Here is a 19,886-nt window from a genome sequence, read left to right as displayed (position 1 = left end):
TTTCAAATTGGTTACTAAATATAATACAAGATTTACCTTAAAGCAATTTTTGAAATTTTCAGAAATTTATCTATACTATATAATTTATTTATTTATTAAAATTATAAATTATGTAAATACAATTAATTGGATATTCGACTTTGAATAATAAATGAGTTTTTTAAGCTTAATTGTACCAAGCAAAAAATATGAAAAATTTTTGAAGCAATTTCTAAATATCCTTTGACAATTTTCATTAACAGAACATTTGAGAATTCTAAAAATCATTGATTCTAGGCATCAGACTGTAAATCTAATCCTTCAAAGAAAGGACTTTCTAACTACTCATCGAATTCTCTATTGTATGTGAAACTATCACGCGTGCAGCGCAGACATTGTGGCAAAAGTTTTTGGCAGACAAAAGTCAAAGTCCAAATTAGAGTTTAGTCGTCACCGTTGCTCGAAGTGTTTTCCACACCGCCCCGTGTACAATTAGGATAATTAGTGCTACGTTGTTGCTATTAGTATTGCTGCCAATGTTGCTTGTTGCTGCTGCTGCTGCTGCTACATATTGCTGCTAGTGTTATTGCTGTTGCTGCTGGGCATACACACTCGTAGAATAACATGCAAAGCCATTTTCATGTTACACATGCATAAGTATCAAAGCCCAAACGCCAACGCAATCAGCCGTTCATTTATTTTGTTTTTCGTGTTATTTATTTTTGTTGTCGTCGCGTGTTCACAACAACTTCATTGCTGTTGTTGTTGTTGCTGCTGTCGCTGCTGTCCATGTCGTTGTTGCTGTCGCTTGTTATTGTTGATTTAAGTCGTGACATCGAATCACTGCCATACCACAAGTCTTGCCCCCAATTGACCCTCCAACAGGATTGGCTTATGTTCTCCATTCAATTTACAAAAATCAAATACATTTCCAGCCGCACAATCGGAATATGTAATTAGAGGGTTCACTTCATTTGCATACTCGCACACACACACACACACACACTCTTTCTCTGTCATGGCAAATGTTTTGCAAATTCCTTCATCAACATATTTATCCTTTTTTTTAGAAATTTCACTAATTAATATGTGCATGTGATTAAATTTAAATTGATAATAACTCGTTGACCTGATGTTACCATCAAAATTAAATGTATTAAATTTTCTAAATAACTCTTGAATTTATGACAGATCAAATTTAATAATATACTTTCGAAATCAGACAAATTTACAATGAATAAATTTATAGATTGTCATAACAAACAAATACCAAAAAGTGCTTATAACAGCTAATTTACTTATTGAACACTTTTTATTGTTCTTGCGCCTTTTTCGAGTTTAAATTAAAATTCTCTTCGAAGGCGAGTGTCCAATGCATGGTGAAGAAATGCACTGAGCACACAACGGTCTCCTTTTGGATCTAATTAGAAGCACAAAAGCGGCTTCTGCAACGGCAACAGCAATGAGGCGATGCGATGCGATGAGCTTGGCTCGCATCTAAGCGCATTAAGTATGCGCCTCGTGCGCCAATTAAGTTGAGTCAGCTTCGTATCAGCATCAACATTGGCGTCAGCAGCGTTGTCAGCTCCGTTGGTCTGCCGCGTGGTTAGTTACACATTTTTTCATCAAGCCGCTTACAAAGCAATTAACCTTTTCGCTTCGCAGCCGCTTAGCGTTTGTAAATCTCTTAATCGCTGCGGACTTCAGGTGTGCCAGGAGATTGTTCCAAGGTAAACTAAAATTAAAAAAAAGATGGCAATATTAATTTGTTTTCATACAACAAACTAAGAGTTTACCTAGGTTTATTGCATTATAAATATGAAACAATTAAAATATGCCTCTAAGTAACTCAATAATAAACCTAAGCGGGAACATTAAGTATTATTAGAATACAACATTTGTGGCTTGAAGTAAAATGTTTTTCTGGTTGAATTCAAAAAACTGTTATGATTTATAGCTCGAACTAAAAAGATTATGAAAAAATACCAATTAAATTTTTCTATGAGCAAAAGATAATTGACCAAACGAAAGCTGGTAACACCAAGAGTGTTTTGCTCTTCTCTTTTGACTCTCTCATTCTTTCGATTTATCTATCTACCGTAGAACGGACAAGTATTAAACGTGGATTTAATAACTTAAAACAAACATACGAGTTGTTCTTATTTAATTCTAATACCTGAGTAGCCTTTTTATAACAGAGTTCTTTCTGGTATAGAATATTAAGCAATTAAATGCATTCCCAATTAAATACATATATAATCATTTTCAATCAACCTCATTTATTGCTGCGAAATATAAATGTTATTGCAAAACCGAATCAAGTAATACAATATTCGTAGCTTACCAAAAGTCGACCAAAGAGAATTTACCTTGGAAACCTAGCAACATAGCAAATTTAGTTGCAATTCATTTTGCTTGACTTTACTTAACTTGCAGACAATTGTCTGTCGTCTGGCTGCCATGACAGTTAACTCCTCTTGTACCAGAGAAGATAATGTTTGGTGCATAGCAGCGGAGCAATGGAAGACAGGGAAGGAAGGTAAGCTGCTGTGCTGAATGTATTGAGAGTTAGTGTTCATGGCTTAAGCCAAAGTCAATTGCAATTAGTAAATTTGACAATTAAAACATTTGCCAATATCTCTTTTGGTAATTTGCGGCACTCAACAACAAACCAGGTTCCGGAATACAAGCTTATTGGCAAATAGCACTCAAGAAGCCCTTGGCCCTCTTTGTATTGGCAAAATTAGTCAGAGAAGCCATTTAATAAATTGGTCAAGCTTTTCTCACTGCAACTGGAAATTTAAATTGAATGTTGGAAATTGCAGTATATGGAAATGTGGCATCACGTTGGATGCAAAAACAGTAGTTATATACATACATATGTTATCGGAACATCACATCACTAAAATATTAAAACAGTATATATTATTTATCGAATATCGATTGATGTTTGGTTGTCGGCAATAAAAAAAACTTATAAAACTAAAGTCTAAGCATAATGGCAATAATGATACACACATTCCACAAAGGGAAGATGATGCAGTTATTTAAAATCTTTAATTGGTTCAACTTTATGGCTATTGTCTGACGCCTACTTTCATGGCAAGCAGTTAAAGAAAATAAATTGCAGTAAGAAATTAGCTTAAATATTAAAAATAAAACAAAATTACTAATTGCAATAATGTTTAATGCAATAGTAGGCGAACCTTGTCTGTTTAGACTTATTTTCATAGTTTACAAATAACTGTCGACCGTTTTTTTTTTTGTGCTCTCGTTGCGAGCACAACCGAAAAAGTTCATACTCTCTCGCTCTGGGCAAGAGACTTTTGCTGTGTTCATTTCTGTTTTCTGTTGAGCTCTTTGTATTTCGGTCGTTCAATGAGCAGTGCGTAAAGAGCGGAACGAGAACCGCTCGCACAAAAAGAGTCAGCAAAAGACCGATTGACCGAAAAACTCAACGCAAACGGTCTTCACAGCAGTGCTGCCAGATTCTTCGGAGTAAACTTTGCTAGATTTGAGAAAAAAAGTAGCTAAAAATTGCTAAAAATTATAAAAAAAAATTGCTAAATCTTTTCAAGGTTAGTTTTGATAGATTATATTCATTTTATATTAATGTAGGAATAAAATATTGAAATTAGAAATAAAATAATTAAAATAAATAGGATTTCGTATCTTCTTGTGTTAACACCTATTACAAAAATATCCGAGTATTTTTCATTTTAGTAAGTACTCATAGAGAAGTACATACAATAACAACATTTTTCATGCTTATGTAGCCCATAAAAAATAATTTTTAATTTGTTTTATTTATATTAAAAATATTTAAATTCCAAACTAACCTTATAAATGTTGTTTATATACTTTTGTTATCTTCATTCAATTTAAAACAAATAATAATAAAACAAGTAAAAAAGCTACAGTCGAGTGTGCTTGACTGTGAGATACCCTCTACCCTCTTTTGAATAAAAGCAAAATATTGGGGTTTTATTTTCAAAATATTCCGAAAATTCTACAACATTCTAAAAATATACCAAATTGTATATTTGGTATATCGATATAGTACCACATTCAAAATATACCATAGGCAGCTCAGTATATCAGATTGTCAGCCAAAGCAACTAAGACCCCTAGTAAGTAGGCGTTTTTGGTCATACAAAAATATTTCTTTAATAACTTCGACAATTCTTATATGATCGCAACCAACTTTTCAGGAATCACTATTGTTATTATTGTATTAACCAAAATTCGCAGTTGTAGCTTCAAAATCACGCTTTTTATTCGATTTTATTGATTTGCAAGGGGGGAAGAGGGTGTGGCAACAAATACTGTCGAAAAAAATTATAGCTCTATCTCTTATAGTCTATGAGATCCAGTGTTTCATACGGACAGACGGTCAGACGGACAGACGGACATGTCTAGATCGTCTCGGCTGTTGACGCTGATTAAGAATACATATACTTTATAGGGCCAGAGATGCTTCCTTCTACCTGTTACATACATTTCCTGCCGGCACAAAGTTACATTTCAACCTATAGGATAGAAGGGTATAAAAACACTTGGCACAGTGAACTTTGGAAATGCAGTCAACTTTTCAAGTCAGTGAACTCAAGTAGCTCATATAATCGAAGCATTCAGTTAAATAAAAGTATCGATTTCATAGTGAACTATTAATCGCAACTTTTGCAGTGAATGGCAAAAATACAAAATAAAAAGGCTTTAAGTAAAATATAAATGTAAAATTGCTAAAATAGCTAACAAAAAAATAAAAAGTTGCTAGATTTGTAGCTAATAGCATTTTCAAAAAAAAAATTGCAAATATTTTGAAAAGTTGCTAGATCTAGCAACTAAATTGCTAAACTGGCACCACTGCTTCACAGTGTGAACTTCACACTTACTTTCGTTGTTGTTGCAATTAATATACAGTAGAATCCGGTTATAGCGACTTACAAGGGACCGTCGTTATATCCGGAAGACCCACTAACCAAAAGGAGAAAAATAAAATTTTGTTTATTTTATAGTTGCCATAGGTTTTTAAAATATAACTAATTAATTTTTTTAATCAATTTAATTTGTATGGGGACCCACCAAGTCATCGAGTTTTCGTCACAATAACCGAACGGACGCTATAAGCGGCGTCGTTATAGCCGGATTCTACTGTATTTCGTCTGCAAAGCGAACGCTTCACGATTTGCTTGGCTATGCGTGTGAATGTATACCAATACATACGCAAAAGACATTTTGCTTCACTGAACACGGCAAAACAGTCTTGGAACAACCGAAACAAAACAGAATAGAAAAAAGGGTTTCGGTCTGAGTGCGAGCGATCTCATTCAAGAACCCATAAATCGGTTACTCTTTGAGTCTTTTCGTAAAGAGTCAGAGAGAGACACTTATTTGCAGACAACGAGAAACGGTCGGCAGTTATTTGCGAGCTCTGCTTATTTTTGCTAGATATTAATCGAAAATCGAACTTCATTAGTAATGCAAACAATACATATATCGAAGCGAATTGTCATACTCGCTTTTGTGTTTCATCCCTAATTGCAATTTTGCCTCTTCCGTTTCTTTGCTGTCAATATTCGAAGTCATATGTTACATTAACATACATATGTCTTTAAACTAACTTTTTTAAGTTCACATTTTAGATAGCTGAGTTGCACTAGTAATTACTTGTTAGCGAAAGTAATACTTATTAAGTATTAAGACTGCGCGAAAATGAATGGGGCAAACAACAATTGTGCAATCTGGAAGCAGTGCGACAGCGATAGCGACGATAGCGTGTCTACATTTTCCTCTGCACCACTTTGGAATCATAAAGGAGTCAAGTGCGCCTCACTACTATCGCATGAAATGCAATCGCTGGAAAAGAAATTACAACGCATTATATTTATACAGCAAACGGATCAATCGTATCACTTGGCACTAGACGATATTCGTGATCAGTCCGAAATATCTTTGTTGGTGGAGCCCAGTTTTTATGGACGCCATTGCAGTACATCTGTTATCGCAATTGCCACATCGAATAATACCTATATTTTTGATGTCCGTGCACTGGGTAAAATATTCAAGTCACTGTCGGAGCTGCTGGAAGCAAAAGTTCCTCGCAAAATAATGCACTACAGCCATCGGATCTGCGATTTATTTGCTCATAAGCACAACATTAAAATTGATGGTATTTGCGACACTTTCGTTGAGCTGTGTGTGGTGCGTCAGGATCGAGGACTTTGCTCTCTAAGGGAGGCCATATCTTTAACATTGAATATACCGATGTCCGAATTAACCTGTGATGAGATCGAAAGCGTAAGTTTTAAACTACACACATTGATCTCGTGAAATTCCTTCTCCCACTGACTGAACTATAACCATTATTAACACTAAAATTGGTCTGACAGAGGAGATTTCGGTGTGTATTTCTACATTAAGTTCATGTACGACCGTAGCATAAATTTCAAGCAATTTTTATCGAAAACAGCATCCAATTAGGCGTATTTTTAATTTTAAAAATGAAACGGTTTAAATTTACTAGTATATAACGAATCGAATTGTATGTTTTTTAAAATAGTATGCCTTAATTAATTTTTCTCATTGCAGCCAAGGGAGTCGGTACGGAACTTTACCGGTCGTCCGTTGTCTAAGGATCAACTTCAGATCCTGGGAAAGCTTGCCATATTGCAACAAAAATTACACGACAGGCTAATTTATGGAAACATTTGCACTGAGCTGCAGCAAATGACTACAAACTTTAGTTATGAATTCAAAAAACATTCGAATTCCACTGAAGAAATTGCCTTAAATATGGCACCTGAAAGCAAAATAGGAACCGAATGCATCAATCAATTTTATTTAATTTCTACCAAAATGAGTGACTCCTGATTTATTTCTGTTAATACATTGTTATTCGAACTATGCATATAAAAACCTGCACGGACTACAGTAGAATCCTGTTATAGCGACTTTCAAGGGACCGTCGTTATATCCGGTTTTTAAAATAAAACTAATTAATGTTTTAATCAATTTAATTTGTATGGGAACCCACCAAGTCATCGAATTTTCGTCACAAAAACCGGACGGACGCTATAAGCGGCGTCGTTATAACCGGATTCTACCTTATCTATATTTTTGCTTGGCTCCATTCCAAAAAAAAAAAAAGTTTATTTTTTACTTTCTTTTGTGTATTTAAAACTCTTTTTAGTGGATACTTCCCCAGTTTACCAGTCTTGACTACTCCAAATATATAAATTATAATACTCTTCTACACTATGGAAACCAGATAATTGCAAAAACATATCTAAGCAGAGAATCGCCGCCCTTTCATTGTAAATGTTAACTCCGTAACTCCTACTTTCCATTTAAAAAAATGAATGTTGATTAAATTTATAAATGTTGCAAAATATGACTTTTATTTAATTGAAAACTTGTATATATACAAGCATATGTTTATGCTTATCATTGACATTATATATTTGCTGCGCACAATTTGGCCCGCATTCATTTAACGCTTTATTGAAGAGTACTTTTGTGAGCACATCTGATTAGTTTGAATTATTACGCGGGCACTTCTTCCAATTATCGAATACAATATAGGTTATAGCGATAGAATTAAATTCGTGTTTGAATTATCGATACAGCACAGCTATGCATCGATAGCAGCAAAACTTTAAAAGCATCGATACAAACAAATAATTAGATAATTTTACGAACAACTGCGACCGGCCCGCACGTGTAGTGAAGTTCAATTGCAAGTATCAATTAAGTTTTAGTTCATTAAAGCGCTCCAGATTGCATTTAATAATATAGAAATGGTGAGCAATAATTTAGCAATATATACAAATAAAATTATCATTCTATAGAATATTTTTGAGTCGGGCTTCTCGAAGTTTCCACACTGATAACTCGCCTTGCCGGGTTGTTGTGTAACTTTCTGGCCCCAGCATAGAAGGCAGATTAATTGATTAAATGATGTTTCTTCAATTATATGTTTGCAGGCTGCTGCTATTAAGAGAATCATCCCCATGTTGGATCGCATTCTGGTGCAACGCGCTGAAGCTCTAACCACAACCAAAGGCGGCATTGTCTTGCCCGAGAAATCTGTGGGAAAAGTGCTGGAAGGTACTGTTGTGGCCGTTGGACCCGGTGCCCGCAATGCTGTGAGTATATTTCATAATTAACATGATAATTGCAACATTATCTACATATTAATTTTTTGCTTTAGACCAATGGCAACCATGTTCCAATTGGCGTTAAGGAGGGTGACCGCGTTCTGCTGCCCGAATTTGGGGGCACCAAGGTTCAATTGGATGAGAAAAAGGAGCTGTTCCTTTTCCGCGAGTCAGATATCTTGGCTAAACTAGAATAAACCATGTTTCATTTCAATTAGTACGTAACCCTAACAAATAAACGTTTAATGCAATGTTTTTGTTTGCATGACCCACAAAATAAATCTTGGAATCTTCGCTTACTATATGTATATGAAAACTATATATTTTATTTGTATAAAGCTTAAATTAATCGAGCTTCAGATTGCTCAGTCCATAGACCTGATTGAAGGCTGATCTGCGCTTAATATCTGGCAATCCCTCCACAGCGGCACGTTCCCGTGAAATATTCACCAAGGCCTCAAAAGAGCGCGGTTCCCAAATCGCCAAATCCGACAGCATTTTTCTGGGAAAGTAGTGAATACAATAAATATATATGTTTATCTTAAGTATTGTGTATATTGCTCACTTGTTCAGCAGAATATCGGATCGTGCGAGACCCTCCTTAAATGTGTCCAAGGCGACTCCGTATTGCTGGCAGCCAGCTTCGACGCGTGTCGTCCACAACTGAGCCATGTCCAGCTTTTTGAGTTTGCGTCCCTTAGTGGCATAGGCGAGGGCACGATGCACGCTACGTATAGCAAAGGTGTAGACATTGCGTGTGCGACTCCGATAGTGCTAAAAAGAATTATTTGTCAGTTAAAATATGGAATGGATTTGTTTTGATGGCTTACCGCTGCTAGTTTGAAAATACGTCGCTTGCGCCAGAACTCATCGGGGCCGCGTGCGCGAACCAACAGTGGCAGGTTTAGGAACACCATAACGCAGTGTTTTACAAATATTTATGGTAAATTTAAGAACTTTTAATTAATAAATGTAGCAATTTACATAACCTGCATGCCAAAATATATCGAATTTGTATTCGGCACAGCTGACTATCGGCAAGCTGGCAGCACAGCACAAGTATCGATAGCTACAAAGAGTATTCAATAGTGAAAGATTACGCCAAACACAAAAGTCACCGGTTCCACGTGACGTCACAACATACAATTTTTGTATTTACTTTATTTTAAAAAAAAATACATTATTTTCTGCAATGTAAATAAGTGTGGAATGAACACTTCTAATTAGTTTTTTATTATAGTAAATTTACTTACAACGTAATTAATTTGTGTGACTATTGATGACGTACATGCAAGTTTGCATTGCGACGCAATCTTATACATAGGAATACTTTGATTCCAGTGTCAATAAACGAGTTACCAACGTTTTGCCGGTCAACAGACTTCTTGCAAATGATGTGAAATATCTAATTTTTAATGTGTTTTGCAAATCGCACAAAAAATCTTGTTATTTAGTTGTAATATTGTGAGAAATATCAAACATTTTCCCAGCATGCTGTGCAAAGAAGGCCGCGTCAGCTTGTATTGTTTTCTGATCACAGCGTGCTGTGTCCTGCTGCCGTCGATACCGCAGATTTATTATGGAATTGTACCAAATGTTTGGGGCGCCATCCTCTGGGGTCCTGTGTTGTATTACGCACTAATTAATATCATCATACGCTTTGTGCTGCGCAATACCGATTATCAGGTATGAACTACATGACTCACTTTGTTGGCCAGCTTTCATCATTGTTTTGATTTTTATTTTGGTTTTGAAGGTTGCCATTCGAGCCTCTTTTCTGGGCTTCACAGAAGCTGTAAGTGTGCTGGTCATTTGCTTTGCGCCCATGCAATGGCAGCAATTTGGCGTCTATGGCTGCTTTATGTCCTTCTTCCACTATTCGGAGTTTTTGGTGATTGCGTGGGCCAATCCACGCACGTTATCCTTGGACTCCTTCATGCTTAATCATTCGGTGCACTATGGGTTGGCGGCCACAGCCAGCTGGCTGGAGTTCATACTTGAACTCTACTTTTTGCCCGAATTCAAACGTTTTGGCCACATATGGTTGCTGGGCGTGGTTATGTGCACTTGTGGCGAGCTCATACGCAAGGTGGCCATCATTACAGCGGGTCGCAGCTTTACCCATTTGGTAAATTAAACCCTAATTCGTCTTTACTGTCAATTAGTTGCTCATTATATTGTCTATTGTCATTAAGGTGCAAGATGAAAAGCATGCCGACCACAAGCTGATCACCAGTGGCATTTATGCTTATAGTCGGCATCCGTCGTATGTGGGCTGGTTCTATTGGTCAATTGGCACACAGGTGATCATGATGAATCCCCTGTGCATTATTATCTACACACTAGTCAGTTGGATGTTCTTCTACGATCGTATCAGAATCGAAGAGTATTCCCTCTTGCAGTTCTTCAAATCCGATTACGTACGCTATCAGAAGCGAGTCTCAACGGGCCTGCCTTTTATCACCGGCTATCAGATTGAGTAACACACAACCCCAACACAAAAAGTCAGTAAAGTCAATCACACAAACAACAAAACAAATGTAGCATTTAAGATTTTGTAAGGTCAATAAATTATAAATTCAAATCAAAGCAATTTATATTGTTTAGAAAATAGAATTCTTTGTATTTGGTATTGTATTGAGTCTTATTTGTGTAACAAAGAAGTAAATTATATGTTGCTTACACGGTGGATTATGAAACCAGTGACAAGCGCGATTATAAAGATAAGAATTCCGAGATAAAAAGCAGGTGTGTCATATGTATACATATATAAATCATTGTCCGATATGGTGTGATATATTATAGAGAAATAAATATTTGCCATACAATGTTGTGGCCATAGCTGTAATCCTGTCAATCTAATCTGAATAGCTAACTCAGCGATTGCGCACATCCCGGAAACTGAACCGAGTTTGACCAGCTTTAATCGTTCAAATATGGTTCGTTTCCTCAATAAGCAATTTTTGTTTATTCTTAAAAATATTGCTGTTTATAGAAGATTTATCAGTTAAGTTCATCTCTGGATCAGCAATCCATTGTGCTCGTAGAAACAAAAAACAAATTGTGTTTTATTTTTAGTTTTTGTGTATGTTAGTGGTATTTGTTTTTTATTATTATCAATTTAAATTCGAATATTGCTCTAACTTTTGTATATAAACCACAAGGCCCACAAGTTGTTCCGTGCATAGCTCACAAAAAAGTATATTAATGGGTGTCCATGTGAGTGTGTGTGTAGAATATATGTACAAATAATTATCAACGTTAATAAATTGTCTTAGTCACTCTTTGAACTTAATATTTGCAGTTGGTGGCTGCAAATCTCTATTTGCGCAATGCTTCTGCCTCTTACAAGGTTTGTCAGTGTCTGTGTGTCTGTATGCTTGTGAATGTGTGTGTGTGTGTGCTGTGTGTAGATTATTTGATCCTGTGTGTTCCGTATTCATTCAACAAACTGCGGCGCACCGGAATACGTGCAACCGGGATTCTTGATGATGTGACCGGCCGCATAGTTGCCACAGCGTATGCACACGTCCAACGACTTGCCCTGCACAAACTGCGCCAGGAAACCACCAACGAATGCATCCCCAGCGCCATTGGTATCCACAATTTCATGCGCCGCCAAACTCGTGACCTCGAACTCTTGAATCGAATCGTGCTGAATCAACAGCACCGGGTCACAGCCCTGCGTGAGGATGGCAATGCGCGGCCTTGATGCATTAAGCTTGTTGAGAGCAACCAAACGTTTGCCAATCTCACGCAGATCCTCCTTCTCGGGCCAACCTTGGGCGGTGGCAAAGGCATGCGCCTCCGCCTCGTTGCCAAAGATGATGTCCACGTAGGGCATGACATCGAGCAGCGGCTGCATGAAGAATTGCGATATGAATGGTGCGCTGAGGTTCATTAGGAACGGCCGCTGCTTGGCAAGGGCGGCAGCTGCTACGCGCATTATGCTGGGCGGACTAACGGTCAGGAAGAAGCCCTAGAACATTGAAAGATATAAATGAATATAAATATGACGCATTTATAATTCCATAATTTCACTTACAGATATATAGTAATAGAGCGCATTCTCCACCAGCGCCTTATTCGCTGGCTGCTCCAGATGATCGATGGTGAACTTGTTGGCCGCCGCCAGATTGGCACACAACGAACGATGGGTGCCCGTGATGAGCACAGCACAGGTGCCAGTTGGTGTGTCCGCACTCACTTGATAATGTGCATCGACGCCGGCCTCTCGTGCCTTCTCTCTCAAGGTGGACGCATAATCATCTTGACCAACGCAGCCAAAGAAGACGGCCACATTTGGTTTGCCAATGATCCATTGAGCAATGCGCAAAGAATTTTGAACCGACCCGCCAGCGAGAAATTCAGCCCTGTGATTATCCACAAGCTCACGATATATGGGCATGTGTCGCTCCTCGGCCAGGATTGCATCATCTTCGTTCATCTCATATTTCTTGAGGAAATCCATGGGAACGGTGGCGGAAATGTCGAGCAGCGGATTGCCGCATCCGACAAGTGCACCTGTCCTACAGGGAAACAATTTTTAAATCAAAATTAGTATTCATCGTCAATTTAGATGCCAAAAAATAAAATGTGCTTAAAGTACGAAACCTTGCGCCACACACTGATTTACACTGTTTGTCGCACATGCTGCCCCGAGAGCTTGTTGTAGTCTAATTAACAATTAGAAAGAAACTGAGACTATCAACATTCATCCGCTGGAGGCAAATAATGTTTGTGGTTGTTATTGTTGTCGAGCTGCCTCATTCAGTATCAGTTGTCGATGAACTATAGCGATAGCCCCCAAAAAGAATACACTGGTGACTAGAATAATTCACACAGACTTAAAAAACAAAAAAAAGAAAACGTAAATAAATTAAACGCAAATTAACTACTTTCAAATCTTTAACGACGTTTCGAAGCAAAGTAAAATTTTTGAATTTCGATATATTTTATTAGAAACTTCTTTTATCGGTATCGCTCTGAAGTCGTTATCGATACATGCAATCCAGCTGTTAACTGGCACATTTTTATGGAAGCCACTATATTCCAGCTTGTTTACGCTTAGCCTTTTGTTGTATTTGTTGACAAAAATGCCCGTTATCAGCGCGGCACTTTCATATGGCAAAAAATTTAAAAGTTCATTCATGCCCCGACCCGATGCCAAAAGGGATCAACAAAAAACACACACCAAGAACTTATCTCACACACACATGCATACACATTTAGTACACAGCCGCCAAAGAGAATGTGTCGATGATGGCACACGATTTTCACATGTCACTGTAAATTTTCGGCAATTAGATTGAAACGAGCAACACGAGCACGTGGTGATTTTTTGTAGAGATTAGGAAACTATGCAAGGGGCATAAAGAGGGGAGCGCCGGGCACCTCAACTTACTGTAGCTCGCTTGTCATTGTTGATGATGTTGTCGTTGTAGTAAAAACTAGTTGTACTAGCTGGTTATGTAAACATAAAAACGTTATTGCACTTAGGAGATGCTAAAGCCTAAAATTGACTTTGTAACACTTTACAAATTATTGACTTAGTTAAACTACACCTATTACGCTATATGTGGTAGAGGTGGAGAGACATCGATAGCACTATCGATGGACAAGCACTATTGCGGCTATCGAATGTAGTTTTTACAATCGATATTGTATTGTGTTTTGCGTTTTTAAAATCACGCGCAGTGTTGCCAGTTTAGCAAATTAGTTGCTAGATCTAGCAACTTTTCAAAATATTTGCAACTTTTTTTTTGAAAATGCTATTAGCTACAAATCTAGCAACTTTTTATTTTTTGTTAGCTATTTTAGCAATTTTTCATTTATACTTTACTTAAAGCCCTTTTATTTTGTTTTCTCTTTTTGCCATTCACTGCAAAAATTGCGATTAATAGTTCACAATGAAAACGGAACTTGTATTTAACTCAACGGTTCGATTATAAGAGCTACTTGAACCAAAACCCTTTTAGTGATTTAGCAAATTTTGCGCTCAAAATCTTTTCCCTACCTTGGTCGAACGCTGAAGTTGAGCGTATATTCTCACAAATGAATATAGCAAAACATAAATTACGTAACTGTATGAGCATTATAACATTAAATGCGATATTGCATATAAGGTTAGTTTGAGTTTAAACAATTGAAAATACCAGCCGATATAGCGACAGGTTGCTAGTCTCGCTAGGAGACTCCTACCAGCTAGACCGTTGAGGCGATTGAAGCGTCAAGGTTTCGCCAAAACGATAACCCAATCGTAAACTTCACATAAACTAATATGAGGTTTGGTTCAAAAAAATACATTTTTAGCTGTGTTGTTATAGTACTATTTTCTTCCTGCTGTACTGGTTCGATACTTAATAAAGAAGCTAATTATATGAAAAAAAATTAAAAAAAAATATTTATATATGTATTGGACTAACAAATGTTGCCATAATTATGTACTTCCCTACGAGTACTTATGTAGTTAAAATTTCAGGAAACGTAAAGTACACGGATAGTAAGGAAGCAGAAGAATTGGACGAAATTCTAAGTATTTTGTAATGTTAACAAAAGAAGATATGAAATCCTGTTTATTTAAATTTTTTAATTTTTAATTTCAATATTTTATTCTCAAATTTAAAAAATGTACATACTATTTGAAAAAGAACATTTAAAAGATTTAGCAATTTTTTTTGGCAATTTTTTGATAATTTTTAGCAACTTTTTTTCTTAAATCTAGCAACTTTTACTCTGGCAACACTGATCACGCGCTGATAAAATATCGTTTTATATAACTACAGCTCTCTCTACATAACTATTAATACTACCGCGGATTTATGAGGAAGGATTAGTATTGGATTTTCTGTAGATATATAAAAAGTATTTCTTTTGATACATTTTTTATTAAGAAAATACGTTTTTTTTTAACACATGAGTCGCAGTGTGACCATAAAAGTTAACACTGAAAATATACATATACTAATGTACGCAAACCCGGTCAAGAAAGTCCGCTTGGTTATACTTTCAAGATTCGGTGTCGCTTTAAACATTACAATTTTATGTTGAGCTTTGCGTTGGTATTTCAGTTACCCCGAACACTTTTAAATTGATAGATACCCTAACTATTTTGCGTTCTATTCGTACACATCTTTGTATTTCAATAGCATTTACCATGATAAGTATTCAAAAATCATTAACTTCCAAACTTTATTTTTCTAAAAATATTTGTCAGAGGTTATAATCGCATTCTTAATTTTTTATCATTTCGGACTGTTTTTTTAAGTACGCGGCTTTAGGAGTTAGTGCCATCATGACTTGTCTGATATTGTTGCACGAATTTCCCGAATTCATCAGACCCCAATAAATGAATTCAAACTTATTGGTTATTTCTTGGCAAGATATGTTCCCATTTAAATTGCTGTAGAATTAAAAAATAAAATAAATTAGAACAATATATGTAAACAGTTTTTTTTTAAAAACCTAAAACTCACCAAAGTTGATGATCACCCTTAAGGTCCCACCAGCCCCTTTTTAATTTTGGGCACAGACAGAATTCTTGATTTTCACTAAGACGCATCATATCGCCGGCATTTCCTTTGTAATCACCCAATGACTTTAGCTTGTAGTTTTCATCTTTCCCGCCAACAACAAAGTTGTCATATTCAGCAAAATATGTTTTTTTGGCATAGTCCCACATTTTAATTCTGAGAACATGCGGCTGATTGTTTGTTATTATGTGAATGTATTCCAATCCCATCCAAAATTCACCGACTGTTTCGTCTCCAAATCCTTCATGGTATTCAATCAAGGTTCTTTCAAAACTAAATTTTTCGCTAAGACGACGCTGAATCAGAAGATAACCAAGATCATCAAATTTATACAGCTCAACTCGAAAGGGTGGAGTGTTTGGAATGATCATATGCATTTCACAACTTCCGTAAGGAAAGTAAATGTGTAAATCATTTCCATATTCGTTAATTTTTTTAGTTACATCCGTCAGGTTCTTCTCTTTTTCAAAAACTTTGATATTTAATTCTGCAAGAGTTTCATCTAGTTTTTTGATGGTTGATTCACTGCTTTTAATCGGCTTATTGATGTCATTATTAGTTATCTGATTTAACTGTTGAGAAATATTTTCACCTTCGTAGACATTCTTGTCAATTGATTTATTATATTCAATGTTTTCTGATTGATGACCTTTTTGATATTCACTTGTGAGCAAATCCATTGATTGGGCGACTGCATTTTCAATTAAAGCCCAGTTATTCGACAACGCGGCGATAATATTATCCTTCTCTATGATTTTCTGGTTGAGCATATTTATCTGCTCTTTGCAATCAGATAATTTTCCCTGAAGTTCGGCTACATTTTCTTCTTTCATGTGAAGAATCTGTGCAAATGCGTCGACATCAACTGAATGCTCAAGCAATACCTTGACAGCTCTTGAATAGACAGAATCGCAATGGGATTCCCCAGAATTGTTCTGGAAAATAAATTACACATTAAAACCAACCGAAGAAAATTAAATTGTTAATTTACTAACAGAATCATTATCTGAAGCGTTTTCCTTCTTATTTTCAGGTAATATATTTAATTCATTTTTTCCAGAATCCATTTTTTTACTTTATTCTTAAGACTTGAAAGCGCTTAAAACACTGTACCGCAAGCTTCTAATGTGAAATAGTAAATGTTGAAGACTTTAGAGATGGCGCTTTTCAATGCATCGATATTTTTTTTTAAATATTTTAAAACATCGATTTTTAATGGGAAGCATGTATAAAATAAATTAATTTTACTCATATTAAGAGATATCAAATATTTTTAATGAAATTATATCTTCGTATACCATCTATTAATTATATATATTATAATATTTTGGTAAAAGGGGAGTAAAACCGAAAATTCCCGCAAATAAAAAATGTTTTATAGCAATCAGCTTGTACAATTGCACAGTGTTGCATTGCTGATATCGAACTATCAAAGCAACCCTAAATCCATGAAGTTGGCTGCAACACAGCTAGGGTCTCTTTCTTTCCGGTTGTCAAAAAGGTACGAAAGTGTATTAATTGTGCCAAAGCCGCATCTCTGAAATTAATTCACAAATATGTGAGTAATCCTTAACAATAATGGTTTAATTTTTATCGTTTACAGTGCAGTGCATCCTCAACCTATCAATTATGGCCGACGTTGATGTGTAAGTGCAATATGCTCAAATAACAATTTCCAAGCTCAAGTTTGTTGATGAAATTAATTGGTCCGTGTTTATGAATTTACGTTGATTATAAATCTTCCAATTACTGAATATCAAGTGCAAAACGAACTGATAAACACAATTTCTGTCATGACTTGACAAGATTATAAATTAATATTAAATTTTCTACCCGCAGAGATGTTCCCTCCGCTGCTCCCGTCCTTGGCGGTGCCATGGATATCAACACCGCGTTGCAGGAAGTGCTGAAGAAGTCTCTGATTGCCGATGGACTCGTCCATGGCATCCATCAGGCCTGCAAGGCTTTGGACAAGTAAGTAAATGCATTGAATTCTATTTCAATTGGCGTATCACGTTGATGAAATTAATTGGTCCGTGTTTATGAATTTTACATTGATTAACAATCTTTCCAATTACTGAGTTATTAAAATTGGCCGAACGCATGCTAATAGATTTGAATTACATGGTAGCTAACTTTGATTTTTCAATTATTTAGGCGTCAGGCTGTTCTCTGCATTTTGGCCGAATCCTTCGATGAGCCCAACTACAAGAAGCTCGTCACCGCGCTGTGCAACGAGCACCAGATCCCACTGATCCGCGTCGACTCGCACAAGAAATTGGGCGAATGGTCGGGTCTGTGCAAGATCGACAAGGAGGGCAAGCCCCGCAAGGTTTGCGGCTGCTCGGTGGTCGTCATCAAGGACTTTGGTGAGGAAACGCCCGCTTTGGATGTGGTTAAGGACCATCTCAGACAGAACAGCTAAATTAAACGGCTTATGTTCTTGTCTGCTGAATGAGAGACTACGTGGCATGATTTTTTATTGCTAAACTAAATAAATTCGTAAGAAATCCCGACACATTACATTTTTGGAATGCTCTTTTAATATGGATTTTTGTTTAAACTATCATTGATGTAATTAGTTTGCCTGACAGGCATTTTTGTGCGTCGGCCAATCCTTTAATTGACACTCGCTGTAATGATAAGATTGTTTAAAGAGATACCCGGCTAAACTGAAAACTAAACTTGATCTTTACCGTGAACAGTAGTGCACGTGTTTGCAGTTCGCGCATTTCTTTTTGGCCGGCTCCTGACACGTGCCGCATTTGTGCGACGTCTTCAGCTCCGCATCTACACCGTCGCCAGCGGCACCTTGTTCCGGCATTACTTCCTGCGGCTTCTGCAGTTCGAGATCAGCCAAATGCTGTTCCAGTTCACAAAGAGTTTCCGTACCATAGGCGCTGCTCAATCTGGTGGCCAGCGCGCATATCTCTTCCTTGTTGTTGTTCAAGAAGATGCCATCCTGACTCTGAGCTATTTGATAGAAGCCACCATCGCTTTCTACCTGCTTCAGAAGTTGCTCCTGTATTTGGGGCATGTCCTCTAAAATGAGATTTTGTTGCTTGTTTGCCGTATTCCCACTGAGCGTTAAGCGGCTGACGAACTGCTTCAGCTCTATCAATACAGGCAGCTGATCTAACAGCGTCTCGTGCAACATTCCCAGCAGCTGGAATAGAAACGATCACAACTGAAATGATGATTAATAAGCCTCATTTTTCTTACCTTAGAGAGTTGCTTGCAACGCGACTCGTTTAGCGTGTAGTTCTCCATGAGCTGCGAATTAAGTAGCAGCTGGCGCACACAAAACCAAGCTTGCGCTTCGATCTTGGTGATCTTGGCAGCATCCTCGACAGCTGTCCACTTCTCGTCGATGAACTGCTCAAGTCCCTTGCTTGTTTTGCGTTGCCACGGCCGGAAACACAACACATCCACCATCAGCCAGGGAATATCGTGTGTGACAAGCAAACGACGTCCGGCACTTAAATGGAACAGCGACACATTGTCGGCCACATAATTGAGCAACGAAACGCAACGCAAACCGATCTTATAGAGAAGATCGCGCTTTTGACGCTCCAATTCGGTGAGCACCGCTTCATCCACATCGATCTTGGTCTCGTTTTCATGGTAACCCATGCTCACCAGCCCAATGACCTGGGCCACGCTTTGGGCACAGTAATCAATCAAATCCAGCACTGAATCCTGCAAAGATTCACAGCCGCTGGGATGATAGAGACAAAGATCTAGCAGCGCCACGGCAGCGGCCTCGTGATACAGTGCGGTGTAGATGAGAAATGTGGCCTGCGGATTGGGATCGATCTCCAGCAGATGTGGCAGCACCCGCGATTTCCACAGATTTACACAGTATGCCTCATGGATGAGCACCGAAAGTTTATCGCGCGAGATGAGAAACTCCTTAACCTCTTCCTCGCGATGCTCGGCCACCTCGAGTGCCGCCTGCTGACTAAGCTTGATGATCATTTCGTGGACTTCGAGCCATTTGCTGTTGCCCACATCGCGGACTTGGAAGCAGCGAATGCTCTCCACAAATAAATATAGCTCTTCTGGATATACAAAGTTCAGCATTTTGCTTATTTACGATAGCGAAAGTTACAAGATTATGAAATAATGCTGCCAAACGTTGAATTGAGAGTGAGGAAAACTGTTAGATAGATAAATAAATGTTGTAATAGGGTTGCCATGGAAATGCAGAGGTTGC

At 37.3% G+C, this 19,886-nt stretch overlaps 8 protein-coding genes, 1 long non-coding RNA gene and 2 other non-coding genes across 12 annotated transcripts; 7 read left to right on the top strand and 4 right to left on the bottom strand.

The window, feature by feature from the left end:
• The first annotated feature begins 1,160 nt into the window (after positions 1-1,160).
• Positions 1,161-1,904, top strand: LOC132791014 (uncharacterized). Its single transcript, XR_009632853.1, has 2 exons — positions 1,161-1,584; positions 1,645-1,904. It is a non-coding gene; the product is annotated as an uncharacterized LOC132791014 (long non-coding RNA).
• Positions 1,905-5,530: 3,626 nt separating this feature from the next.
• On the top strand, positions 5,531-7,294 carry LOC132789161 (protein Exd1 homolog). The gene is made up of 2 exons (XM_060796957.1): positions 5,531-6,279; positions 6,571-7,294. Exons 1-2 carry the CDS (start codon positions 5,695-5,697, stop codon positions 6,850-6,852), a joined length of 867 nt encoding a protein of 288 aa, XP_060652940.1. The 5' UTR covers positions 5,531-5,694; the 3' UTR covers positions 6,853-7,294.
• Positions 7,295-7,644: 350 nt separating this feature from the next.
• Positions 7,645-8,419, top strand: LOC132789165 (10 kDa heat shock protein, mitochondrial). The gene is made up of 3 exons (XM_060796960.1): positions 7,645-7,781; positions 7,965-8,126; positions 8,192-8,419. The coding sequence occupies exons 1-3, from the start codon at positions 7,779-7,781 to the stop codon at positions 8,333-8,335; spliced, it is 309 nt and encodes a 102-aa protein (XP_060652943.1). The 5' UTR covers positions 7,645-7,778; the 3' UTR covers positions 8,336-8,419.
• A 25-nt stretch (positions 8,420-8,444) lies between these two features.
• LOC132789163 (large ribosomal subunit protein bL20m) lies at positions 8,445-9,228 on the bottom strand. The gene is made up of 3 exons (XM_060796959.1): positions 8,969-9,228; positions 8,704-8,912; positions 8,445-8,640 (listed from the first exon to the last, which is right to left on the bottom strand). Exons 1-3 carry the CDS (start codon positions 9,053-9,055, stop codon positions 8,484-8,486), a joined length of 453 nt encoding a protein of 150 aa, XP_060652942.1. The 5' UTR covers positions 9,056-9,228; the 3' UTR covers positions 8,445-8,483.
• Positions 9,229-9,414: 186 nt separating this feature from the next.
• LOC132789162 (protein-S-isoprenylcysteine O-methyltransferase) lies at positions 9,415-11,749 on the top strand. Its single transcript, XM_060796958.1, has 3 exons — positions 9,415-9,824; positions 9,895-10,266; positions 10,334-11,749. Exons 1-3 carry the CDS (start codon positions 9,630-9,632, stop codon positions 10,619-10,621), a joined length of 855 nt encoding a protein of 284 aa, XP_060652941.1. The 5' UTR covers positions 9,415-9,629; the 3' UTR covers positions 10,622-11,749.
• LOC132789160 (uncharacterized) lies at positions 11,180-13,746 on the bottom strand. Of its 2 annotated transcripts, none has more exons than XM_060796956.1 (3): positions 13,543-13,746; positions 12,184-12,667; positions 11,180-12,117 (listed from the first exon to the last, which is right to left on the bottom strand). In XM_060796956.1, exons 1-3 carry the CDS (start codon positions 13,557-13,559, stop codon positions 11,578-11,580), a joined length of 1,041 nt encoding a protein of 346 aa, XP_060652939.1. In that variant the 5' UTR covers positions 13,560-13,746; the 3' UTR covers positions 11,180-11,577. The 2 variants fall into 2 exon arrangements, with proteins under 2 accessions (XP_060652939.1, XP_060652938.1); XM_060796955.1 differs by lacking the exon at positions 13,543-13,746 and adding an exon at positions 12,753-12,963.
• A 1,576-nt stretch (positions 13,747-15,322) lies between these two features.
• On the bottom strand, positions 15,323-16,839 carry LOC132790198 (fibrinogen-like protein 1). The gene is made up of 3 exons (XM_060798658.1): positions 16,666-16,839; positions 15,614-16,605; positions 15,323-15,540 (listed from the first exon to the last, which is right to left on the bottom strand). The coding sequence occupies exons 1-3, from the start codon at positions 16,735-16,737 to the stop codon at positions 15,372-15,374; spliced, it is 1,233 nt and encodes a 410-aa protein (XP_060654641.1). The 5' UTR covers positions 16,738-16,839; the 3' UTR covers positions 15,323-15,371.
• A 349-nt stretch (positions 16,840-17,188) lies between these two features.
• Positions 17,189-18,193, top strand: LOC132790491 (small ribosomal subunit protein eS12). The gene is made up of 3 exons (XM_060799022.1): positions 17,189-17,316; positions 17,510-17,644; positions 17,828-18,193. Exons 1-3 carry the CDS (start codon positions 17,300-17,302, stop codon positions 18,093-18,095), a joined length of 420 nt encoding a protein of 139 aa, XP_060655005.1. The 5' UTR covers positions 17,189-17,299; the 3' UTR covers positions 18,096-18,193.
• On the top strand, positions 17,358-17,428 carry LOC132794613 (small nucleolar RNA U18). Its single transcript, XR_009633284.1, has one exon. It is a non-coding gene; the product is annotated as a small nucleolar RNA U18 (small nucleolar RNA).
• LOC132794614 (small nucleolar RNA U18) lies at positions 17,684-17,756 on the top strand. The gene has a single exon (XR_009633285.1). It is a non-coding gene; the product is annotated as a small nucleolar RNA U18 (small nucleolar RNA).
• Positions 17,861-19,881, bottom strand: LOC132790489 (zinc finger MYND domain-containing protein 10 homolog). Its single transcript, XM_060799020.1, has 3 exons — positions 18,893-19,881; positions 18,367-18,836; positions 17,861-18,303 (listed from the first exon to the last, which is right to left on the bottom strand). Exons 1-3 carry the CDS (start codon positions 19,751-19,753, stop codon positions 18,249-18,251), a joined length of 1,386 nt encoding a protein of 461 aa, XP_060655003.1. The 5' UTR covers positions 19,754-19,881; the 3' UTR covers positions 17,861-18,248.
• Positions 19,882-19,886: the final 5 nt, after the last annotated feature.

Source organism: Drosophila nasuta, chromosome 3, assembly GCF_023558535.2.
Source record: "Drosophila nasuta strain 15112-1781.00 chromosome 3, ASM2355853v1, whole genome shotgun sequence".
NCBI lineage: Eukaryota > Metazoa > Arthropoda > Insecta > Diptera > Drosophilidae > Drosophila > Drosophila nasuta.
This window is presented reverse-complemented; position numbering and strand designations above follow the sequence as displayed.